General features: G+C 46.1%; 2 protein-coding genes across 5 annotated transcripts; one reads left to right on the forward strand and one right to left on the reverse strand.

Moving 5' to 3' along the window:
* Positions 1-16: 16 nt before the first annotated feature.
* kdm7aa (lysine (K)-specific demethylase 7Aa) lies at positions 17-18,525 on the reverse strand. Of its 2 annotated transcripts, XR_006956286.1 has the most exons (19): positions 18,409-18,525; positions 12,255-12,340; positions 11,646-11,763; positions 11,252-11,412; positions 9,176-9,317; positions 8,828-9,014; positions 8,059-8,221; positions 6,568-6,655; positions 6,288-6,394; positions 5,941-6,032; positions 5,601-5,687; positions 5,143-5,382; positions 4,737-4,861; positions 4,428-4,588; positions 4,116-4,210; positions 3,776-3,957; positions 3,060-3,457; positions 576-2,916; positions 17-540 (listed from the first exon to the last, which is right to left on the reverse strand). XR_006956286.1 is itself a non-coding variant. In XM_047022528.1 (18 exons), the coding sequence occupies exons 1-18, from the start codon at positions 18,504-18,506 to the stop codon at positions 2,828-2,830; spliced, it is 2,619 nt and encodes an 872-aa protein (XP_046878484.1). In that variant the 5' UTR covers positions 18,507-18,525; the 3' UTR covers positions 17-2,827. The 2 variants fall into 2 exon arrangements, 1 of the variants encoding a protein (XP_046878484.1); XM_047022528.1 differs by having other exon boundaries at positions 17-2,916.
* Positions 18,526-19,677: 1,152 nt separating this feature from the next.
* On the forward strand, positions 19,678-25,877 carry LOC124469380 (endoplasmic reticulum-Golgi intermediate compartment protein 2-like). Of its 3 annotated transcripts, none has more exons than XM_047022630.1 (14): positions 19,678-19,921; positions 20,189-20,336; positions 20,452-20,560; positions 20,672-20,718; positions 20,809-20,876; positions 22,971-23,011; positions 23,126-23,227; positions 23,359-23,454; positions 23,573-23,628; positions 23,857-23,955; positions 24,431-24,528; positions 24,839-25,001; positions 25,195-25,274; positions 25,383-25,877. In XM_047022630.1, exons 2-14 carry the CDS (start codon positions 20,231-20,233, stop codon positions 25,449-25,451), a joined length of 1,134 nt encoding a protein of 377 aa, XP_046878586.1. In that variant the 5' UTR covers positions 19,678-19,921; positions 20,189-20,230; the 3' UTR covers positions 25,452-25,877. The 3 variants fall into 3 exon arrangements, with proteins under 3 accessions (XP_046878586.1, XP_046878585.1, XP_046878587.1); XM_047022629.1 differs by having other exon boundaries at positions 19,678-19,827; XM_047022631.1 differs by having other exon boundaries at positions 19,678-19,798.
* The last annotated feature ends 16 nt before the right edge of the window (positions 25,878-25,893 follow it).

Below are 25,893 nucleotides of genomic sequence, written 5' to 3' on the forward strand. Positions count from 1 at the left end.
TCCTGATGTAGAATGGTGAGCACATCATTGTACCCCCTCTCCTTGTCCCCCACCCCTTCCCAAAAAAGACAGAAACAATTTATTTAAAACTACTTTTCCACATTTCATTTATTTACAGGTAATTTTGAAATGCAGAAACAATTGCAATAAATTGAGTAACAGTGCCACAGTAAGCCAGTGTTTGTATGGTTAAAACCATATGCGAGCAATCACACCATCCGAAGAAGCAATGCACAGAAAAACACAATTCAAAACGTATCTGCATATAAAAAGCTACCGTTAATGAATATTTTACAAATGAGAACTACTGCTCAAAACAAACCCTGCCTGCAGGCTAGCTCTTCTAGTTGATTTAACATGCAAATACTCAAGGTGAAAGTGTAGTGTTCAAAGAGGAAATCAGTCTGGCAATGTGATTAACACTTGTTAGGATTCAGTGAGAGGGGAGCACGCCAACGTGCTTTTTGTTGTGTCGGGAGAATCATGTGAAACAGCTCATTCATGTTGAGCAACAGCTTACCCCATCACTCAAGAGTCAACCTGAGCACAGCTTACCCCATCACTCAAGAGTCGACCTGAGCACAGCTTACCCCATCACTCAAGAGTCGACCTGAGCACAGCTTTGAAAGTCAGACACTGTTCAGGGGGTGATTTTAAAGCTACTTGGCAACAGTAAGCTTGGATGTACTTTCCTCAAACAAAGTATACAGGTCTGCAAACTCCCTTAGGTAGAAGTAAAAATCCCAAAAAGATTTTGGCCAAGCATTAAAACCTTAAGGTGAGAGTTGCAACTAATTGAGAAGTCAAAACGTTGGAAACAAATATACTGTAGGACATTTAGGGATTTGGTGTCATCAATACAGTCGAATAACAATGGAGGCAGAATTTACCAATAATGGACAACAAAGGATAATTTCTTTACCGTGGTCTATTTCACTAATTGCTCAGCAACTGTAAAATGAGCAAAGGAAGTATGAAAAGTAAGTGAGAGTACTTGGAAGAACATGCTGTACATGATGTAGCTGGTGGTTTATCAGAGGTCATATCCGTGGCATTATTCCCTGAGAGCGAAGAACTGCAAACTCCAATCAAAACCCACCTCGGCTCACCAAAGCACCATATCATTAGAATCACTTAAGAAAAACCTTAACCACACTAGAATTTCCCAAAATGTACACGTCACACAAAGTGAACGGACTACTTTAGGTAGATCACAATTCTTTTTTTTGTTGTTGCTAGAAACAAAAAGTGTGTGTAGATTCTGTAACTTAAGTGACGAAATGGTAGGTGACACTTAAGTCTCAGAATCTGAATGTAACTAACTACCCTATTTTCTTTTAGCACATAATGTAACCTTCTGGCTACAAAGTGAGAGAAAAACAGAAAGGATACAAACACAGTAGATTCAAGAAAGCCTCGACCGGCATGGGTGGGGTTCCCACAGAGATATAAGAAAGTGAGAAAAGATTTGTAGGCAAGTTGCTACACAATATATCATGACAACAAAGTCCAAATGTATCCACATTTACAATAAGAATGAGAATTGAGAAAAACAAGATAACTCCCTAGGAAAACAAAAGAATCAGATGAGGTTCTAGGGCCCAAAATATAATAAAATCATTATTCACCTCTTTCAATTAATAAATACATAATCCAGAATCCATCAAAATAACACAAGAAACCAACATCACAAATAAAACAATAAATTAAGCAGGATATTACAAGTTGTTTCTCACTATCAATATTTAGACCAAGTAAACAACTCATATTCCTATTCTAAAAACTTCAGAGGCAGCACTTTCACAGTGTAAGACTCCCTTGGAACAGCAGGGGGAAGCATGGCCGCTGTATCAAAACAGCAAAAGGAATGGAGTATGGCTTTGACAATGAACCCAATTAGACATTGAAGATTTACAAGAAAAGGTGGAAAGAAAAAAGCTGAGATGTAAATCTCAATATATCTAATAGACCTGATGCATTACAAAATATTGAAAGAAAAAAAAGAAAAAGGTATTTTTTATAAATAAACACAATGTAGCAGGGAAGGTCATGGTCATGAGAGTGCTGCCTCTTCAAACTCCTCTTTCCTCTCTCCTCAAAGTCATTATTGCTGGTGTGATTGAGATAAGGGGAACTGGGGTAGCATGGAGGACACACAAACAATAAGCACCATTTTGAAAGTTCAGTTCATCTCCATAGCACCCCTCCTGAGGGAGCACACCCTCAGACGCTGAGTCAGGTGCATCAATAATACCAGTGTCACAACCAATAGAAAGCATGCCTGGCTCCTTACCATTTACTCTGCTCAAATTCAACGAGATGCAAACATGGAAGGTAGCCCAGGCAGGCAAGAAAGCTTTTAGATGAAAAAATAGACTTATGAACAAGATGCAGATGTTTTGGCATCCAAGCAATTGCTGCGCACGCTTCCGCTATTACTGGCTGAGCAAACAACGCAGTCACACTGAGTTGCAATTTCTCAAAAAAATATATGAGGGAATAGAATTTCCTTGGCCCATTTGAATGCCTCACTGGGTTTTCTTTGAATATTTCCCTGCAGCTGAAGAAATCGCAACATGCTTGTTGTGTGTCGATCTCTCCCTTCTCTTTTAGTGTGCTTGTAGTGAAAGCCGTGCACTTGCTTACGTGAATCCAATACCCTGTCTCCTCAGCATGCACAGTCTGGTAAACAAGTCTTTCAGGTGGGACGTTTCCAGGCAGTGGATCTTTCCAGCACAAAAGGGTATCTCGACAAAATGTACAGACAAGTCCCAATGTGTGGTCCGAGGAGGTGTGTCCTTGCCTCCTGCCTGTCACCGTGGCCACTCTACACAAACACACGACTGTGTCTGTTCAGCTTCAGGATCTTCCCAAGCCTCTGCTTGGCAGTAGCCATCCCTTTCTTGGGCCGCTTGCCTGAAAAACAAGGCCAGGGAGCCCATGTTAAAGGCTGCCAAACGGACACACACAAAAGAGTAGAGTAGCAAAAACAACAGATAACACCAGCAGCAAGAACAAACCAAACACTGTATGTAAGGGAATCGGAGCTGGCCACCAACCTTTTGTGGCTTGATTGCTGATGGGCGGGGGGTTGGAAGCGTGCCTTTTGGAGGGGTGCAGGGGGGGAGACATGGAGGGGTCACAGTACTGGTAGTCTGTCCCTGGGCTGGCCGTGTGGCTCAGGGGACTGGGGGCTCCCAGGGAGAGCCCCTGATTGTCCCAGGCCTCGCTGCTGCTGTTGCCCTGGCTGTCCATGGGGCTCTTGTCCCCAGGGACCCTCCTCTGGTGCTGCAGCTGGTGCTGGCCCCTCGGCTCTGGGGAGCGCTGGCTGGGGCTGCTGGACCACCACGGCTCCTGGGAGTTGGTGCCCTCTTCTGGCTTGGAGGGGCACAGCAGGCCGGCCATAGAGAGCATGCCCTGAATGGCCTCTTCTGTGCTGGGTGAGGTAGGACGTTCTCTGCAAGGGGACACACACACACACACACACACACACAGAGTCAAGCTTATTTAATTACTGCCCTGATAAATAGACTCCACAACTCTCGTCACTCGATGGAAAAGTCCTGAATGAAATCCCTGTTGTCCTGGCAAGCTGACTGACAAATTAAATGACATGGCGTGTGACCGCTGAATTTCTATGCTTTATCAAATGGTGTCCATTCAGTCACAACGAGAGAGAACTGAATGCCAATTTTTCCCCCATCCGATGGTCGGTTCAGTCTGATCTACGTGCAGTTGGGCACAGTGGCCGGGGTAGCAGGGGGGCCTCCCTCACCGTTTGAGGGGTTTGTCTTTGTGCCTGAGTGTCTGGTCCCTCTGGTCCAGCTCTATGGTGTGCCCTGAGCCTCTCTGAGAGGACTGCCTCTCCCTCTCCTCATCATCATCATCCTCCTCCTCGTCGTCTTCATCATCCTGGGAGCTCCCTGAATCTTCCTCTGAGGAGGAGGAGGCTTTTTGCTGAGCGCGCGAGAGAGACAGACAGAGATGGAGAGAGAGAGAGAAAAGAGAAAATACAGTTCAATAAATACAGTTCAATAGAAGGAAGGTGTCAAACTCATCAGGACTGAAAGCCAGCGTATTGTCTTAAAGAGACAGGGTTTATTATTGGCGGGTACCTCTGTGGTGGAATCACTGTCGGAGTCTGTGTCTGACACACTGGAGTGCCCCGAGGCTTCATCCCTGAGTTCAGCCTTCACCCTCTCCAGACCCCCTGGGAAAACAAGACGACATCAGACAACCTGGAGCATCTCAGATGAAGTCTAACTGACATGCATCCCTTAGAAGATTATAGCTTATCTTAATCAGTTACATATATATACACTATATATATATGTATATATATATAAATGTAACTAATATATATATATTCCATTGATAGTTTTTCGTTTTCCCATGTATGACACCATGGTGTTTCAGGCAAGCCTTACGGAGGTGGCTGGCTTTCTGCTCCTCCCTTCCCATAGTGCTTTGCTTCTCCTGGCACGCCTCGGCCCTCTCGCTCCTCAGCTCGTCTGGGTTCTTCAGCTCACCCCCCGATCCCTTTTCCCCCTCTATCTTCACAGGGCTGCTCCCCGGCCTCCGCACATCTCTGCACACACACACACACACACACACACACACCTCAGCATCCCTAGTAACTACTGAGCCATGCTTCTCCAATACGGGACTACGATCAGGTCCCGGTAGGATTGTGGAATTATTTGGGTATCATTTCTCCTTTTGCGTCGAATTCTTACCGGATGATTCTGCCGTTGACCAGCGTTAGACGCAGGTGGTTGTTGTCCTGACTCTCGACGGCGGCAGCAGAGGCGGTAGAGGCCTTGTTAAACTTGCCGTGGACCGCCACACTGAAGGACGGGTCCTGAGGCACACAGGGGAGGAAGCAGCCAGCGTGAGGGGAGGAGCTGGGACCAAGCACACACGCACCGAGCGCTACCTTCCCTCTACTGTGGTAGTGCTTTGTATAGGACAGTGTTGTGCACACACCATCAGCAATGCACAGTATATCCCTGAATCTAAAATTGTGCGTGTGGTTGTGTGTGTGGGTGATTGAGTGTGGGTCGGTGAGTGAGTTTGTGTGTGGATAAGTAAGACAGTGTGTGTGTGTGTGTGTGTGTATCAGTCTGCACGTTTGGCCCTCACCTCCTCCAGGGGCCCCACCTCCAGCCTTCTGAGCACCTCCCTGGTGTGCAGCTCCAGGATGTCCAGGTTGGAGGGCACCTTGGGCACCTGGCGCTGCTGCTCCCGGAGACGCCTGGCTGCCCGCCGTGCCCTCCGTGCCTGGCACAGCCTCTCCAGGGTGGAGCGGGTGGCCGGGCACCCCGCCAGCCCTGAGCCGCTTCCCTGAGGCTTCACTGGGCGCCCGCCGCTGCCTGGCTCCTCCTGTCATTTAACAAGGATTTGGCTCAAATTAGCAATCGGACTTGAACCTGCTTCCTCGTGATCTGCAGTCAGATGCTGTACAGTATAGCTATACCCATTCCCACACGCCCAATCGCACATTTCGCATTTTAAAACACAAACTCCCAGCGTAGTGCTTAGCGGTGGGTAAAGAATGTTGAGGGCACTGGGGGTGGAGGGGAGCCTCAGTGTGGCCTTACCTCCAGGTAGCGCATTTCCTTGGTGAGCTCTTTAATCAGATGGTTGGGCCTGATATGGTCGGGAACCTCGCTGCTCAGCTCAGTAACCTGCCGACACAGAACGACCCACTGGCTGTTAGCGGGGGAGTTTTAACAGAGGACCCCTTTTTCCACAATTGGCACCGAGCCAGAGAACAAGGGACAAACCACAGTGAGATCCCCCATCAGAGTCCAGCTGGGAGGTAAGCGGCCAGGCAGTCTGATATTGATCAGGTCCTTCTAGGGAGTCAGGTGGTAGGGTAATGGACCGGGTGAACTGGCTCAAAGCCCAACCTGTCAGTGGTGACCCCCTCCAGCTTACCTCTCTCTTCAGCCAGGTCTTTAGTGCCGTGATTAAAGCCTTAACCCCTTCCACAAGGTAGTCCTGGGGTGGACAGCTGTCCTCTCGTAGCTCTGATGAGGAGAACACAAGGGTTAGTACAAGACAAATGGCTATTTATTTTAGTTTTATCTGGGAATCAAACAAAAATAATAAACAACACAATATAAAAAAATATGTAAAGAATGAGTTAATAGTTTATCATTTATAAAACATCATGAATGCATTTTTTTAAACATGACAAAGCGATATGAAACACTTACACGGTGATAAATGGTTCTTTTATAAACTTGGTAAATATTCCTATTGGCTGGCCTGTTTCCACTCACCTTTGAGGGTCTCCAGAAGGTTCTTGGCCACATACCAGCAGATGGCTTGGAAGTAGGGGAACTTGAAGAGGTCGGGTGTTTTCAGGCGGCGTTCCATCTCATAACACCTGTGTGAGGGGCCATGCAAAGAGACAAGTCAGGATACCAGGACACTTGACATGAACCAACAAACAGAGGTCAGAGAACGCGTCAGAACATTGATAAACATGTAGTAGGCAGACGTTTGTATGAAGATGGGACGAACGACGGACCGTATCTCTGTGTGGAACGGGAAGCTCACCTGAGCTGCATGCCAATATTGAGGTTATGGAGGAAGTTTCCTCCGAACGCCATGCAGTCCTGAGAGGTGAGGACAGCATGGATCCAGCCTGCAGAGGGCAGCACAGCACACCCTCTCAACACGTCTGACACTCTGAGGGGGCCAATACACACAGCCTGACCCCCCCCCCCCCTCCCCGTCACTCTCTAATGAGCACGCACAGAACATACACAAACACACACACACACACCCCTACGCACTCAAGACGCACACAATAGCCACGCTTATCTCTCTTTAGTGCTTAGGGCTTAAGATAAGGTTCTCCAACATCAGTGTTGATCTGGATAGGACGAGGTTGTGCCTTCATAGATACACCAGTTTCTACTGCTGGACATGAGAGAAAGCAGACCGAGGGTGATAGAGGCCTGATACTGCAGCCACGGACAGAGAGTCCCGCTTGAGAGAGCTACACTACCCTCTGACCCCTAGATCCCTCCTCTCTACACCCCCTCAACCCCCCACCCCTCCACCCTCGGGAGGATACATCTGGACGCCTGACTGAGACCAAGTCATGGGCAGCTTCACAATGGGAAACCGACATTCACTCACAATACCTCTATGGATAACCGGAGAAGGCAAAGGAATTCTGGGTTTAATTAGCACTGCTCTGGTTATGGAGGGAAACAACTGGGAGATGAGTTTATTCATATAATATCTGTAGCCAGTGACTGGAAATAAACAACTGGTTATCTGTAGAGGTTTGTAGACCCCAAATGTGTCGTGTCTTACATGACACAAAAAGGAATGTGAGACTTGAATGAGAAAGCCCATGTTTGAGCAGAAGGTCTAGTATGGGAGAGACTGCCCCTAATATAGGCTCTTTCCTTAGAATGGCTGGACTTGTCAGTCTTTCAAATCTTTCCATTGAGATATAAACGTGATCATTTTCTCCCACAACATAAAGATTGTGTTAGGCCTGTTGCAGGGCCAAATAATATTTTCCATGTTACCTTGGCAGTGAAAGGGAATGAGAAATGTTTGAAGAAGAGGAAAATAAACTATTTTCCCGGCAGGCACTTTGTGAAACTTTTATTTTAACTTTCATGATGTCAAAGTTTCTATGGGAGGGAAACTAGACTACTGCATGATGTCAAAGTTTCTATGGGAGGGAAACTAGACTACTGCATGATGTCAAAGTTTCTATGGGAGGGAAACTAGACTACTGCAAGGTCAGCTAATGCAGTGTAGAGCGGCCAAGCATCCATTAATATGATAGAATATGAGAAACATGGTAGATAGAAGTGTGTGTGTGTGTGGGTGTGTGAGGACTAGAGTACAGAGTGGGCTCAGATCCAAGCTTCTGAGGACCCAGTGAGAGAGGTCCTTTGGGAACAAGGTCTAGAACGAGAGAGAACTGGAGCATTTCCAGTGCTATTCCCCACTAACACACACACACACACACACACACACACACACACACCGTAGAGAGAGCCAAACAGCAGAGGGCCTTACCTGTGGGGATGAGCAGAGTGGTCCCTTGGGTCACAACACACTTGTAGCAGTGGTCCACATTGTCCCCGAAAAACACCTCGCTCTGATTTGGCGAAGAGCTCCATGCCTCATATAGTGCAAGGTTGGTTTGGGTGGGCTTAATCAAATAGAAGATCTTTTCTCCCTAAGATGGAGATTGAAGAGACAGTTGGCGTATACTTGAAAGCCTGGTAATGTCAGACTATTTGCACAGTGCACACATCCTGCACACATCCGACACACACACACACACACACACACACACACACACACACACACACACACACACACACACACACACACACACACACACGTCCTGATTAGCAGCAGTGGGTTTGTGGCCATCTGAAGGATCATTTATCACCATGGGGACAGAGGGGCCCCCAGAGTCACCCCAACAGACATTAACAATCGAGGTGACCTTCCAGCAGACTAACCAATCAGCCTAGATTGCCCTAAATAACTCTGCATGTACAAACACTTGATCAAACGTCAGTGAGCATTATACAGTAAGTGATGTGGGGAGAACCAAGGAGCGATCTAGGCTTGATTTACCACTATACACTATGTGCTGGTGGCTGGGGGTTGGCTTTTATTTACTTGCCATGCACAGACCAAACTATGATAAACTCCTTACTCATGTACAGAACCACTCTGCTGAGAGTAAATAACTGCATGGCCTGTACGACTTATTGCACCTACGCATGCACACACACATCCAACTCTCTTATACACAGATGCACACACTCACCCAGAGAACGTGATACCACACAGAGGTGCCCCCAAAGTCGATGTGGAAGTCTGTGTAGCAGTCCTTGACTCCCATGAGACAGTACTTCTGGACGAAGGGCTTGGGGAAGTAGGAGTCGTCAGGCCAGTAGTTCTCCACCCAGGACATCTTCTGGGCCACGTCCGGCACCACCACCAAGTCCGACATCCTGGGCAGAGCAAAGCTCCAGTTTAGACTGGATCGCTAGCACAAGGCTGGCACTTGGCTGTGCACATTTTTGCCATGCTAGTCAATGGAAACCCAGTCACAGAAGGCGTTCCACCGTGCTAAGGGACAGCACAGCAGCAGACTCTCACAGGGGGGACTCACTTGGTGTCAGAGAACTCCAGACTGATGAGGTTCAGCACCTTTGGCCGATGGGACTTGTAATAATACTTGATGAACTCGCCAAGTTTCAACTTGCTGTCTGCCTGCCGGGCCACATCGATGACATCGACGACTTTGTCACCACCTGCAGGAAGGGAAAACGGGACAACGGCGGTGGCATCATTCTGTGGTGTCATACGGTGTGAGGTGTGGAGACAGGAGACAGGAGACAGGAGAGAGGAGACAGGAGAGAGGAGACAGGAAAGAGGAGACAGGAGACAGGCCCTGCCAAGGAGCGCTTCGCCTCATCTTTAATGGGCAGTGAGTGGATGAGTGGATGCGTCTGGATGGCTTTTACAGTCTCAGCCAAGCTCCTATGGGAAGACGATATTAGAAGGTGGGGAGTGGGAAAACTGAAAGTGGGGGGTAGACAGTCTGTCCAGACCACATGTGTTCTAAAAGACAAAAGGGGGGGTAGGGTGGGGGGTGGGAATCCAGGGCACTATGGTAAGTGTGTATGTGTGTGTGTGTGTGTGTGTGTATGGTCGAACCACCAGCACAGCTGGGAGGCAGCAAATCACACACACGCCAGAAACCAGGTCCGGAACCACAGAGCCCTGTCAGCCATGTGGGGGCAAGACAGCTGGCAGTTGCCTGAACCCTCCACCCCTCTCCCACACACACCTTTTCATACCCAGCCTCCACACACACACGCGCGCGCGTGCGTGCCCAGCCCCAGCTGGCCCCTGGGTGATGACAGGGAACAGCTGGAGCTAGCCACAGAGAGAGCAGCGTGCAGAGCGCTCAGTGACAGGCCTACGCACCGCAAGCCCAAAATGGAGAGGCGAGCTCGTAAATACCCCAGACAGACTGGAGGTCTTTGTCTCGCCCACACTCAGACGTCAGTCCATGTCAGCAGCAGGAACCCTCCACAGGACCTCCATTCTACCACAGCGACAGGGTTCTTCCCATTCATGCGCTTGGAACGGTCTTTCCAATCACTTGTAACATGATCTGAACATGGGCCTTGTGTACTGAGTCCGAGGTGATTAACTGGAGTGTAACTAGGGGGTCAGATGGCTGAGCGGTTAGGGAATCGGGCCATTAATCAGATGGTTGCCGGTTTGATTCCCGGCCGTGCAAAATGACGTTGTGTCCTTGGGCAAGGCACTTCACCCTACTTGCCTCAGAGGGAATGTCCCTGTACTTACTGTAAGACGCTCTGGATAAGAGCGTCTGCTAAATGACTAAATGTAATGTACATGTAACGTAAGTCATTTCTAGTGGAGCTGGAGGAGAGACTCCACAGGACGCAGTGTCCCAGTCCTGCTCCTATTGTCTCCTCCAACTGTCCAGTAACCTGATCTCCTTGCGGGGCCCCTCCCAGTCACAACACCTGGGCCTTGTCAGGCAAGAGCAGCTTAATGCTCAATAGGGCATGGGGAGAGAGAGGGAGAGAGAGAGAGAGAGGGGGAGAGAGAGAGGGGGAGAGAGAGGGGAGGAGGAAGAGGGGTTGTAATCTGAACCTAATTATAAAAACACAAGCAGGCTTAGATGGCATATCCCTGTGGTTGGTAATGGACTGAAATATGAGCCCTGAGCTATCAGGTCGTCAATAGAGAGGACTGCTGGTCACAGAGGGGCCATTGAAAACCTAGCCCTCCTCCATATAGGCCTCGTTGAGCCCTCGCTCGATTGGTTGATAAGTGGGTATAAACCCATTGAACCTGGCAACCCGCCTTGGTCTGATAAACAGACGGCGCCAGGACGCCCACTCAGTGACAGCCAGTAACGGTCGTCTGTGGAGACTGGCCTCTGTAGCTGTTTCTGGTATTCATCCATTTCCAGGAAGTCAATCCAGGCCATGTATACATACATCAGAAGACGGCAGAGGAGTTAGTCAGCTGGCGGTTTTCTGCTCTACAGGGTAAATATCTGCCCCACTGTCCTATTTATTCTGACTCAGTTGGGGAGGAGGAAGGCGGGCGAGGGGGGGCAGGGGGGTGTAAATGGGTCAAGAAAAATCTAGCTCAAGAGTGATTGAGCGCACACACACACACGCCTCTCCCCAGTCCTTACCGACATACTGCTCCACATCTTTGGGGGAGAAGGTAGGGGGTGGTAGCTTCAGTCCCAGCCCGTCCATCTGAGACACGGCTATGGGGTAGTGGAAGCCATGTTTCTCCAGGTACCTGGGGGTCACCTGGTCCCCCTCCATCTTCCTCAGGATCTCATCCCCACTGAAACACAGTTCACACACACACAGTCAACGTCCGGCAGTGTGCCAACGCATGTCTGTGACGAATACTGAAATAAACGAGGATAACGTGAACACTGGATTCTAAGTGAAGGTCAAAGGTGAAAGGTCTAGACTGGTAATGCTTGTGTCTGTGGTCTGACATGGCCCTCAGTACCACAGACGAGGATGGTTTTGTCTTGTGTGTGTGTGTGTGTGTGTGTCTGTAGTGCCTACCTGGGGAAGGTCCTGTTCTGAAGCTGTTTGATGAACATGGGGGTACCAGCCTGCACTGGCTTGCTGCCATCGTCTGGCTCGGTGTAGTCATGTCTGTGCCAGTTGTTGCGCTTCTTCACTGCAGGAGGACAGAGCACACCACTGTCACAGTTAAGGGCCTACATGTTGAAATGTTCCTCTTATTACTAACATCACCTTCACCTAACATCATCTCCTTGCATAAAACAATCTAGATTAGTATTAGTTATTATAACAATAACAGGTAGAGTATAAAAGTTGCAATAATATATGGTTTATATGTACTGTAAAAATACATTAGGCTTAACGCAATTATGTATTTTCTGTTCAACCAGTCTGCTTGGCCACAGCTAGTCATGACTCATGTCTAATCGAAGTCTGAGGATCACGACACCATTCAATTAGAGCTTTAACGTCTGCCCTCCGGCCATCCAGGGGTTAACCCCTCTAGATCTGACAAGGGCCCTGCTATTGAGACTGGCCTCTATTCCCCTGTGGCTAGTCCATCATTGAACCACTGGGAGCCAGACAGACGGGCCTGTGTGCACGGTCTTCCCCCCACACACACACACACACACACACACAACTTACTCAGGGAGGGCCCGTGCAGAACGTCACAGTTGGGACAGTGGTACACATCAATGTCCACTGCATGGTGCTCCTCCACTTGGACACAGCTGAGACAAGAGGAAGGACAGATGTTACTCAAGAGTATGCCGGCTGATTGACGCTGGGCATGCAGGAAGTGACCGGATCACCTGACAGGATACGAGTCTGGGGTTCTCACGGTCCTTGTGACACCAAGGAGCTGTTATGATAACAGGAAGCTGCCTATATGATAGCCTGAGGTAAAAATGTGTCCATAAAACATAAAAAATAAATGTCACGACACTTTATGGGGCTCTCTCTTTTCTAGACTGTCAGTTTAGGCCAAGCATTTGAAATGTTCTCTCATCCTTAAGAACAGGAGTAGACTGAAATATCACAAGCCTGCAATATTTAAACTGTGTGTTGATGTGTGTGTGAGGATAGGTAACACAGAGCTAAGAACACTCTTTAGCTCAGTGGCAAATACAGCATGACCCATCACAACTTTCAAACTTAATTTATTTGGTCTATTTTGATAGACTACATTAGTATAGGCCTAGATCTTTATTTTTATACATGTCAAGTCAGTAGAAGTGCTTGGCAGAAAGCGTTTGTTTGCTTGTGACAGTGTGTGGTCACAACTCCGTGCCCTCTAACATGTCTCAGTAACAGTCTGCACCTCCCCAGCCCCAACCCACCCCCAGACAGCCAGACCACAGGCAGCGCACGCATGCACACATGCACAAACACAAACAGCCACGGACCTCTGTTCCATACCAGAGCTGAGTGTTCACTTTCAGTGTAAACAGAAAACACCCACCTCTGCAGCATACCGCAGGCCCTTTCCAGCACAGAGGGAGCTGAACAGGCTCTGACTGTGTCTGAGGTGAGCTGCAGGGTGAATTCCCTGTGTCACTGAGGTTGCTTCTGAATCCTCCAGACAGCTCTGTCAAGCCCCTCTCCAGTCAACAGATTAAAACCTTTAAGGTCGAACCCTCGACGGTGATGAGAACGTGCATGGTAATATCTTCTGACCGTATCTCACAGCCTAAAGCCAACAGCACATTACAAAGTATCATCGCTCTGTCTGAACAAATCAAACATCCTGCCTTCAGTACCCGTGTGTCCAAAGGGACGCACTTGCCGAAATCTTAGGTTGGAAAACATTTGCCAAACCCTGGTTCAAACGAGTTAGCCTGGAGGTGCTTGGTGTGGGCGTGAAGGTTTAAAGTGCCCCGTCTACAACGTCTCTCCGACAGAGACAGCTCTTCCCAGAGGAGGGACACAGCCGGCACCACTGCCCTGCTATCAGCTTTGATCTGACTGGAATTGCCAGGAAACTGTAAAGGACAACAAAAGGAGAGCCATTAAGCCTACAGGAAGCAGAGGAGTGCCGCGGACGGTTCCTATGCACAGCCTGCGCTCGACAGGATGTGGACAACAAGCTCTCCTTTTCAGCATCCAATAAACTGGCCCACTTGGCAGCCTGGAGCTCCGAAGGGGCAGCGCGCCAAAGTCACAAAGAGCACGGGGGGATCTTTCTAGGACGTGTACGCTAAGTGCTGTGACGGGGCCCTATGAATCCCAAGACAATCGCCGGCCGTCTCCGCGGCCCAGGACTGTTGAAGAAGGGAACGAGGGGAAGAATTCCAGAGCGGTGCAGTGCTTGCAGCTGGCTGGCGTGTTGGCCTGGGTGGAATCTTGGCTGATGCTGGAAGCCTGGGCCCCACGAGCTCCAGAGCATGAGCCAAGCAGCCCAGCTTCACCTCAGCCCTCCGCCCTCCTCTTGCGGCTCCTCCTGTAACAGGGGTAGAAAGCAGGGCACTGTGCCACAGGAACGCTGCTCACCGCCACCCTGACTCAGCTCGTGTGTCACCTGCGTCACTGATTAACGACGACGCCAGGCGCCAGGGAGAGATGGAGGGAGGGAGGGATACTGAGGGAGCTGTGGGAGGACAACATATTTGGTCTCTTGCGCAGGCATGACGGATTGCGTCACCTCGGGAAGAGGTGGGTCGGGGAGAGTGCGTATGCAAACTCGTTTCCGGCCAACTTTTCTCTGCCTCTGACGAATCACTTTCTCTGCGTCAGACAAATCTAGATGGGGAGCGGGGACAACAAATGGAGACAGAAATTGCCAATTTACACCTCGGACGAAACCATTCGTCAAAACAAGAATAGGCACACAGTGGAGAGTGGCTGATCGACACAAACAAACTATAAACCTATATATCAAAACATTCAAGACAGGCCGTGCACTAAAAGGATAATAGCTTAAAGCTGTGTCCTACGTAGAAGGTAGCTTCCTCTCAAACATGACTGATACCAACTCAGGGAGCTGGACAGGGGCACCATCGGCAGAGATCCATCTACTAGTACCCTCTCCTGCCCCTAACAGCACTATCTCTCTCTCTCTCTTCCCTCCCTCCCTCCCTCTCTCTCTCTTTCTCTCCCCTCCTTCCTGTGTGAGTGTGTGGGGTTATTCATTAGTCTATTCACTGTGAGGGGGTTCATTGTGCTCAGCGCTCAGCAGGGGAACACAAAGCCTGGAGGCGGCCCCAGCCATTATTTTAAGCTCTAAATAACCCCCCCTGCATGGGGCGATGACACGCCCACATTAGAGGGCTGGCAGATTCTTAATGGATAGTGGTGGGGTAGGGGAGGACAGATAGGGAGGGCGGCCATTAGGAAATACACACCTGGCTGGATTTCTTTAGCCCTAGGGCATCTTTGGCCACCCCCACCCCGAGTCTAAAGAGTTTCCTTTGTACGACAAACACCACTTGACCGATTAGACGATTAGACAGACGAGATAGCAACTGAACCCTGAGGAAAATGAGGTGAAACCTATCATCTACTGGCAAACTATGCAGGAAGGCAGGAAGTCTGGTTGGGCCTTAACCTGTTTAAAAACAATAACACCACCAACACCAACAAGCCTCTAAAGTGGACACAGCTTGTACCACAGACACGACATGTTCTCTGTAGTCAGCTGGAGAACAACAAAAAAGAGGATTGCTTTGTTGTTTACGGTGCTTTGCAGAGGCCCGGCCCCAGGAAGTTTACAAGCTGACTGGATTGTTTACGGTGCAGGTTGCAGCGCTTTGAGGTTGAGCGTTCTGAGGTTAGAGTACATGTAGGGGGGCAGGCTAGGCCTCTTGTCCTCTTCACACATGCCCTCAATATGCCTGCTCCAGACAACACAGGGTTCCTGCAAACCAGCACTGTCAGACCCGACTGCTTTCCTTTACGATGCAACAGACTCCATACTCATCTGAACCCAATTTGATTCCAAATTCTAACCATAATGTTTTTATTTATATATATATATATATATATATATATAATTCTCGTTTGTTTCACTACCATAGCAGACCTGCTAATGGCTTAAGCAGCTGTCCCAGGGTAATACCATGATTCTGACTGACTAGAAATCAATCCCCAATGACGTTGACCAGCTACTCTACATGGATCAATCTAAAAGTAATGTGATTTACCCACCCTAATGAGAGACAGCTACAGCAGTCAGTGCAGATACAGTGGTAGCTAAGCTACATCTACAACTGGGAAGTTAACTGAAAAGGGCCCACACGATTGATCACATAGATTTGTCCGGTTTTAGAAAAACCAAAACAGCAATGGAGGACCTTTCGCTGTTTTAAACGCTTCAATCGGCAGAATGGAGCCCATCCATCTCTCCACAGCGCTTCCCCCCCTTCAAGGGACTTTGATGGATGGTGCATTGAACTTGGCTCGGCCTAGCTCCCATCAATCATCCCTCCATGTGCAATCCAGTGCCCAGTCTCTCACCACCCCCCCCACCCTCCGACCCTCCGCCAGACATGAGGGGGGCCGAGTGTCTGTCCCCAAAATGGGGAGGGAGGGAGGGAGGGAGGGAAAGAGATAGAGACCTACACATACAAGTGCCTGACCTTCCGACAGCACTTAATTACAGAAACTAACAAGTACTCTTCCGAGCTAAAGCTGCAAGCTAGCTGCATTCAGGCCATGTTGGGTCATTAAAGTGACATCAGTAGTTATACCACATAAGATGAGAGTCTAACTAGTGTCTACTTTGACGAATCCAGACTGCCTTGTATCATTCTGGTGGCAGCCTATATTGATATATTACTAATGAGGCATTGAAACACAGGTGATGGAAAACAGACACACACACACACACTCCCTAGACAGAAAGACCTGGCGCCTCCCAAGCATAGACTACTGCACAAACGTTCACTTGACAAACAGGTCGATTAAGATCTGCCAACAAGCGGGCACCCAGATTCCAGAGCGGCACCTTGGCTTGCCACTTTGTGGAGGTAGCCCAAGATTCACCCCTTCCTTTTAGTGAGACGTGGAAAACTGGGGAATGTGTGTGTGTGTGTGAGTGGGGGGTGCCTGTGTGTGGCTGCTTATGATTAGTCATCAATGGGGGAAGCAGCTTCATTTGTTGTTCTTCTTCTGGCGCACAGCGCAGGCAGGGAAACTTCCCTGGCGTAGGCTTCCCATGGTTCAGGGCGTATGGTTCTTGGCAGTCGACAGTGGAGTTACGCAACAACTTCCGTCATTTCAGAAGAGGCAAATCTGCTGTTGTGTTCATAAAGAGTTGCCGTGGAGATCACGTATATTCCACCCCCAGTCACATTTTTCTGTTATTAACTTGACAGTCCTGCTGTATGCAGAACTGAAGATGATCTTGGGAAAAAGGGTAATGGTGGTAAACATCCTGTTATAAATGAAGTATTTAAAGTAGAGTCTAAACAAGTCCAGAGTTGGATGGTTGCCATAAACATGGATGCTATGTTGCTATACGATGATGACAGAACGTGATGACAGAGTGAGAGATTACACAACGCAACAGACGGGAAGAAAGTTGCTGAAAGTATTTGGCCATAATTAATGATGTAACAGTATTTATCCACTCTAAATATTAGGCTTCACAGACAGTGGAGAGGATTCACTAACGGTGTGGCCTATACACGAACAACAGACCTGACATGATACAAAAAAAGCACATTCCTTCCCTGCAAGGAAAATAGGACAGGCTTTCCTGGGACACGTGCCGAATACCTTTAAATGACAGTTCTCCTGTCTTCCACTAGGGGCCTCTAACCATGTGCCTATTTTGGTTGAAAGGGGATTTAAATTTCTCCAGCTGTCAATCAACAGCCCAACAATAACAACCATTTTCTCTTGAACAGGGGCTATTTCTTCAAACGATTTAGGTAAAAATGCCATGCTTATTACTGCAAATAAAATGTAGATGGGTATTGCTAGACAATGACAACTTCAAAGTCAAAAATAGGTTCAATATTCAACTGGGGCAATTCAATGTATATCTGTTCAAAACCCTTGAAAAATTCAGTCAACAAATATAAAAATGATGGCTAGCCAATTTCCACCTGTGGCAGCAATCCAAGTGCATAGTTTTAAATAAAGTTGCAAAATACCTTTGTTTTTACCTCGAATAACCTCAGCAACATGGCAATCTTTTGAAACATTGTAGAGTCATGTTCTCAGAGACACATATTCAAACATGTCATAACTATTTACTGACTACTTCGAGACACTAATGTATCGTGTCTAAGCTCTTTTGGTATTGCGAGGCCTGTTGTATTCCTTCAGCATTGACAGGATGCATTATGATCCATACACAAGGGGAACACAGTCAGAGCAAGGGTTGAATTTACACTGAAATCTATCATCTCAGCAACCATGTGATATCTAAAATAGGCCAAAAGGCGAGTTTACTCAAATGTACAGCTGGCGAAAGGCGTTTCTGAACGGGCCAAATGTTTCTAAAAGCAGCGCAGGCTTTGATCAGTCACTGACTCTGAGATTGACAGCTCGTCACAAAATCTAACTAGCTAGCAAGCTAATTTCTTAGAAGTTTGAACGTGGGGTCAGGAATTACATTTAGACTCAGTATAATAAACATTCCTAACTTAAAAACATTTGTTAATTGTTTAGGCAACAACAACTACTGAGAACCTCATCGTAGGTCGTGTCAATAGAGAAGCTTGAAGACCCCATTGCCTAGCACCAGGCATAGCAGTCGACACCGCATGACAACCCTCGCTTATTCGGAAACAAATAAAGTTGGTTTCGCTTCTGAAATTAATTATGTAATTGATGAAATCTATAATCTACATACCTGCCATGAAACCAGTCTTTACAGATGTCGCATTCGATCATAAACCGGCTCACATCATAGGGCTGCCGGCAGACACAGTACAGCGGGGCCGCCGCCATCTTCCTACTGTCCCCAAACAACGCAGGAATGAAGTGGGGCGGGGATTTGTTTCAGTTCACGGAAACGGCCGAGAAAAAATCCGACTGCTCACGAAAGACAGAGTGCAATATTATTTGACGACAATTTGAAAAGTATTCGTTTTAAACTGATTAAAACAGAAAACAATAGTGCTTTTTTGCTTAGGCTAGGTCACGATGGGAGGATTTGGTGTCTTGGACGTGAATAAAATATGTTATATTAAACAGACACGTTTCAAATGACAGATTGTAAAAACAAAGCATTGTTGTTTGATGTTGGTTACATCCGTATTTAAATAGTCTGCCAGCCAGGGTTTCAGTGACAGTGTTTACTGACCCACAAACAAAGATAACATGATTCTCACAATGTGTGATACTGCTCTGGGCAACACTTTCCAAAAGTGTTTGGCTAATTGGCTTCAGTGATTCTAAAACAAACTTTTATGATGTTGTTTGTCTTAATATTTCAACATGTAGTGAACCCCTTCTCACTTTTAGGTCACATTGTTGCGAAGTCTACGGCTGAAGACACAAGAGACTTTCACAACCCTAAATAATCCCCTCTTTTTGTCTTTAAGGGCATGTCTGACGTGCCTTGCGTGCCTATGTGGCGAATAGCAATGGGACTTGCGACCCACAATGATCTGTGAGTTGACATCGCCCATCCCCCCAAACGCCCATCTGTGCTGCTTTGCAGACACATCGGCCTAATGCATTCAGGATATGAAGGGCTTACTAACTGAACATACTACAGATCATTCAGTTGTTTTAAATACATAAAAAATATATAAAAAATCGAATCTATACAATAACTATCAGAGCATTGAATCCGATATTGCAATGTTGGCAAGGGTTGCAATTAAATGACTTCTACCATGATCATTAGTTATGTCGCTCGCTACCACTCATTAGGCCTAATATTAGGTTGTATTGCCAAGCTCTATATCTGCCTCAGTATTGCTTGGCATCTTCCCTATGGGTTTAAGACAGACAGATCGACACTTTAACACAGTGTAACCAATGCTTTGTGAACTGAAATCCAGAGGATAAACCTATTTTCATTGATGCCACGTTTTCATGGATTTGGAGCTCTACCTGGTGGATACAAGGGAACACTTCACCCCCTGCGATCTCGTCGACAACTGGCGCAGGCGCAGTGAAGATAATACTGTCAAAAATAAGGAAGAATCTTATTGTCATGTTAAAGCGTGTTCATATTCTGTTCTTGTGGTTTTGTTTAATGAACCCTTACAGGTTTAATGAGTAAGACCTAGGTAATATATTTCTAAACGTATTAACGCAGGTAGGAGTGCAAAAGACAGTGAATGACTGAATGTGATGATGATAGGTGCTTGGATTGTGATTTAGAAATTAAATGTGATGGACCGCCTCAACTGGTCAGTTTCAATAGAATTTAATTGTGTTCCTGCATTAGGCTACTGTCATTTGCTGTTGAAATGTTGCGATGATCGTTGTCTTGACAGTTTTAGGAATTGCTTCCTCGAGTCGATATGCATGCACCGTATCCAGTGACCATGGTTGGGCATAGTTTTGGGGTCGGAATAATAGTCAAACGTAAATTTACAGAAACAAATGAGAGTGCCAATGTCACCACATTGGACAGCCAACACTTGTGCTTGTAACTGATGCTGCATGTGTTTCAGTTTACCCATGAGCAAGGGAGGAAGTAAACAGTCCGCGCTAGGATGAGGCGTTTGTCGAAAAAGAAGGCTCTGAGCCTGGTGAAGGAGTTGGATGCTTTTCCAAAGATCCCGGAAAGCTATGTAGAGACAACTGCTACCGGGGGAACAGGTGCATATTACAGTCGCTACTTTGTTATTATCACAGAATTGTATGCTACTGCATTGAGTAGCATTCAATTTGCCTTTATCCTGAATGACTGAATGTTGATTATTGTCCTCTGCAGTGTCTTTGATAGCATTCACTGCCATGGCACTGCTTGCCTTCTTTGAGTTTTTTGTCTACCGAGAAACCTGGATGAAGTATGACTATGAAGTTGATAAGGATTTTTCCAGGTATGTCTACAGGATAACGTATTTATTGCGGTATCGTGTCTGTCTAGACTTCAGTTAGCCCACGTTTTGATAATGGATTTCTGTATAACACTTATCTTTTGGCATTCACAGCAAAATGAGAATAAACATAGATATCACCGTTGCCATGAAATGTCAGCGTAAGTTTTCAACCTGCAAAGTATAATTTTGGCATACATCACTGAAATATTATGGATACATTTAAGATACATGTTTTATGCCGCTTTCAGATGTGGGTGCAGACATTCTGGATCTGGCAGAAACCATGATCACATCTAATGGTCTTCGCTATGAGCCCGTAAGCCTATAGAAACGTCCTCTTCAAATATATTACGAGAGGCAGCTAAATCTTTTTTTGCGTTTTGGACGTCCATATGGACGTCCATAGACTGACGGCGATGGCTGCTGATCTTTGCATGGATGGACGGACGGCGATGCTGTTCAGAGTGCCGTCCATAGAGGGAGCATATATTTTGGACGGCGTCATAGCCGTCCATATGGACGGCGATGCTGTTCAGAGTGCCGTCCATAGAGGAAGCAGATATTTTGGACGGCGATGGATTAGCAGGGACGTCCCTCGAGCCGTCCATAGAGGGAGCAGATATTTTGGACGGCATCATAGCCGTCCATATGGACGGCGATGCTGTTCAGAGTGCCGTCCATAGAGGGAGCATATATTTTGGACGGCGATGGATTGAATGTTTAGCAGGCTGTTGAGCTAACAGAACTGCCGAAGGCTACCATAGCATGTAGCTAGCTACATTAACTTTGGATGACTCAATCTTTTGTCAAGTTAATTTGTATGAATTGCATGTTAGTGCAATATTTACGCCTTTATTCTGTTTTTTTTTACATAATCAGCAGTATGATCTCATGACAATATAGACTTGAAAAACAATATGTTATGGTTTGGGTTTGCCTATAGGCTACATATATTTTAATTATTTCGAGAATTGTTAATAAAGACTCATTTAAAATTTTAAAATTTGGAGTGTTAGGCCCATAGGCTATTACGTTTTGCATTTGTCTCCGCTCAAAGTGGTTCGTGCGCAACATTGGAGCTACTGACTAGTGGCTCCAAATCCACCCATAAAACACTTTAAACTGACGGCTTCAAAGACCTAAAGGGCAATGTATTTCATAGGGTCATAACACAATGTTAAAATCTTAATTGAGTCTTTATTAACAATTCTCGAAATATTTAAAATATATGTAGCCTATATCTAGGCAAACCCTAACCATAACATATTGTTTTTCAAGTCTGTATTGTCATGAGATTATATTGTTGATTGGCCTACTTTTGTATGTTAAAAATAAAATAAAGGCGTAAATATATAGCCTTCACTTAAATGCAATTAATACAAAATAACGTGACAAAACTTATTGAGTCATCCACGGTTGCTGTAGCTACATTCATGGTAGCCTTTGACGGCTTTGGTTTGGCTCAACACATCGTATTGTGTTTTGCATTGGTCTCCGCTCCAAGCGAGTGTTTGTTGTTTTGCGTTTGTCTCCGTGCGCAAAGTTCGTGCGCAAGATTGGAGCTACTGACTGGTGGCTTCAAATCCACCCATAAAACACTTTAAACTGACGGTTTAAAAGACCTAAATGGCAATGTATTTCATAGGGTCATAACACAATGTTAACATTTTAAATGAGTCTTTATTAACAATTCTCGAAATAATTAAAATAAATGTAGCCTATAGGCAAACCCAAACCATAACATATTGTTTTTCAAGTCTATATTGTCATGAGATCATACTGCTGATTATGTAAAAAAAACAGAATAAAGGCGTAAATATTGCACTAACATGCAATTCATACAAATTAACTTGACAAAAGATTGAGTCATCCAAAGTTAATGTAGCTAGCTACATGCTATGGTAGCCTTCGGCAGTTCTGTTAGCTCAACAGCCTGCTAAACATTCAATCCATCGCCGTCCAAAATATATGCTCCCTCTATGGACAGCACTCTGAACAGCATCGCCGTCCATATGGACGGCTATGATGCCGTCCAAAATATCTGCTCCCTCTATGGACGGCACGAGGGACGTCCCTGCTAATCCATCGCCGTCCAAAATATCTGCTCCCTCTATGGACGGCACTCTGAACAGCATCGCCGTCCATATGGACGGCTATGACGCCGTCCAAAATATATGCTCCCTCTATGGACGGCACTCTGAACAGCATCGCCGTCCGTCCATCCATGCAAAGATCAGCAGCCATCGCCGTCAGTCTATGGACGTCCATATGGACGTCCAAAACGCAAAAAAAGATTTAGCTCCTACTGTATATTACTCTGATAGTATGATCTGCATACTTGTGTTTAACAGCACCCTACATATTCAATTTTAAACCCCATAGTATCTATGCATTATTTGTATAATTTTAGGTCATTTTTGAGCTGTCTCCCCAACAAAGACTGTGGCACAGGTACAAACTTTCCTCAGGCCGCTTTCACAATAATATGCTCTTACCTGTGCAGGTTGCTTCTGAACTCTACAATCTTGTTTTGTGTTCCGTGTCTGACTTGCTTGTGGTCCTCAGGACTCTGCTGCTGGTCCAGAACAGCCTGAGAGAGGAGCATGCCCTTCAGGAGGTCCTGTACAAGAGTGTCCTGAAGGGATCCCCCACTGCCCTGCCCCCCCGGTCAGTCTGGGTGTTATGTTGCCTCAACAATACCCTTCTGCACGGTGGGTTTACAATGTAATTCAAGCAAGTATGTTGTAATAACAAGGAGTGTGTATTGTGTGTGTGTGTGTGTGTGTGTGTGTGCTTAGGGAACACAGCCCCACAGAGCCTCTTAGGGCTTGTAGGATCCATGGGCATGTTTATGTCAACAAAGTAGCAGGGAACTTCCATGTCACAGTGGGAAAGTAAGTCTGATGCAACAGTGGGTCTAGTTACAGCCATGTTTATACAATGTTGTACATTACTACTCTGTGCTGTTGCTTTTGGTGACTACTCATAGTCCTGATTTGCTGTCTTTGTCAGGCCTATCCATCATCCTCGTGGACATGCACACATAGCTGCCTTTGTCAGCCATGATAGTAAGTTATCCTACCACTCACTTGTCATCCACTACAAAGCCATCAAAACTTTCTGTCAAATTTCTGTCAAATAAATAGTAATGCGGTTATGCACAGACGTACATTTTTGCCTTTTTGATGCCAAACACTTACAAGGTTAATTAAGGTTATTGTCAGAATTTATAGTGTCTCAGTAAAATAGAGGCTTTCAGTGTTCATCACTAGTTGTCTTTCCCCATTGCCATGCAGCATACAATTTCTCCCATCGGATAGACCATCTGTCTTTTGGTGAGGAGATCCCAGGCATCATCAATCCTCTGGATGGCACAGAGAAAATCACAGATAACAGTAAGTTACTGTTCCTCCATGAAACCAGTAAAAATGATGGAGTGTGTCTTTATGTGTCCTTTAAGACTGTACCAGTGCAATGTTGTTACCTTTGGAGGGACTCTATTTGCTGTTATAGTTTGCTGTAAATATATTTCCATCATCTCTGACTGCATATCCTTCCACAACAAGGATGAAACTATTTGCTATTTTGTACCCATTTGAATTGGATTAGTGCAGGTATAGCTTTATTACAGCAGACATGAAAGTCTTTTAGATTATCCTTGGGAAATAATCCTACACTTCAACTGCATATATTTTGGAGCAAAGCCTTCGTTTTAATTTAGTTATGCCTAAAATAAACATATTTTACTGTAGAAATTTAGTTTATTTTGAAATTCTACAGTTCATGCGGATTAAATGCTTTGCATTGTACATCCTTCTTTTGTTGTGTTGGTTCATTGTGTATTTAAGATTGATATTGTTGTCATTCCAGATAACCATATGTTCCAGTACTTTATCACAGTAGTTCCCACCAAGCTCCACACATCCAAGGTGTCTGCAGACACACACCAGTTCTCTGTGACTGAGCGGGTTAGTCCTCGTGTGTTCCCTGTTACTTTTCCAGTGTTTAGATAAAGTGTAGATTAAAAAAGTTATGGTTTGTGAAAAGCCTGAAAAGGAATTAAATTCAAATGACCACCACAATCCTTGCTCGATCGATGTGGCTACCACTGTGATGTCATGCCGTTTCATCAGCACGGTCTTTGAATCCTAGCGGGGAATTGCTTTGAACTCCCCCTGCTGGGTGCACAGTGTCAGTGCATCTTTTGCATCAGGACCGGTATCACTGGCAGACAGTAAAGAGCACGTGTGTGTAAAACAAAAGCTCTGTTGTCCTCAGGAGAGGGTGATAAACCATGCGGCGGGCAGCCACGGAGTGTCCGGTATCTTCGTCAAGTACGACACCAGTTCTCTGATGGTGACGGTCAGCGAGCAGCACATGCCACTCTGGCAGTTCCTGGTACGACTATGTGGCATCATCGGCGGCATATTCTCCACCACAGGTAACTCTTGGTCCACTCTATACTTTCTATACTAGTATAAATCATCCAAAATGTGTTGATAATTCAGACTTAATTCATGTAATATAATATAAGATGGGTCTCACACGATGATGTTCCCACACTCATTTTTGTGACATAATGGTAAATACAATAAAACATTTAGCCTAATTCCTTTCTATGTGTTTTCCTTCAGGAATGCTCCATGGACTGGTTGGTTTCTGCTTTGATGTGATCGGCTGTCGCTTCAAACTGGGTTTATACAGACCCAGGGAGGTACCATGAAAAAAACTCGATCTGGCAGTGACTTGAGAATCTTTGAGTGAATCCCTGTCTTCCAGGTGTTGATAATGTTACAGTACACTGTGTTGTATTTGTTTCTAGGCTCCATACCCAGGCAGCCAGATGAATAACCAGGCACCTCTACTGGCAGACGATACTGCAAGCGAGTAGCAAGCCTGAGCTGGAACCTGGGCCTCCTGTCCCCTGCTCTGGGGACATACAGGGAAGTACTAAAGCACAAGAATGTTCAACTGACAGACTTTCATACAGCTGCTGTAAACCCTATTATCTATGTATTGATGTATTTTGCAGTTAAAGGACAGCTGTGAATTTTGTATGTTTTTTTGACCAATTAAGATGAACATGAAAATTGTTTCTTGAAATGAATATCTTGGGGCTGTAAATGTCAGGTGTTATTATTATTTGTTCCAAGTCATTGAGCATTTTAATTACAGTGCACTGATATGGAAACAATCTGTCTACAATGTTACACTTTCATCTTTGCATTTTGACTGCCTTGGTATTTTGCAGTTTTTGTTTTGGGTTTGTAGTTGTATATAAAATTACTAATTTCTCACATTAAATACGTTTGTCTTGCTTGGTGTTATTATTT

This window comes from Hypomesus transpacificus, chromosome 7 (genome assembly GCF_021917145.1).
Source record: "Hypomesus transpacificus isolate Combined female chromosome 7, fHypTra1, whole genome shotgun sequence".
NCBI classification, from domain to species: Eukaryota; Metazoa; Chordata; class Actinopteri; order Osmeriformes; family Osmeridae; genus Hypomesus; species Hypomesus transpacificus.

Bases quoted from the DNA above. Each gene is read 5' to 3' on its own strand.
- LOC124469380 (XM_047022630.1), top strand. From the start codon at position 20,231: ATGAGGCGTTTGTCGAAAAAGAAGGCTCTGAGCCTGGTGAAGGAGTTG. The intron at 20,561-20,671 runs GTATGTCTACAG...TGGCATTCACAG, and splicing joins GTTGATAAGGATTTTTCCAG to CAAAATGAGAATAAACATAG. The intron at 20,719-20,808 runs GTAAGTTTTCAA...TGCCGCTTTCAG, and splicing joins CGTTGCCATGAAATGTCAGC to ATGTGGGTGCAGACATTCTG.
- kdm7aa (XM_047022528.1), bottom strand. From the start codon at position 18,506: ATGGCGGCGGCCCCGCTGTACTGTGTCTGCCGGCAGCCCTATGATGTG. The intron at 4,211-4,427 runs GTAAGGCTTGCC...TTGTTTTCCCAG, and splicing joins GCAGAAAGCCAGCCACCTCC to GGGGTCTGGAGAGGGTGAAG. The intron at 3,458-3,775 runs GTGAGGGAGGCC...GTCCCCTTGCAG, and splicing joins AAAGACAAACCCCTCAAACG to AGAACGTCCTACCTCACCCA.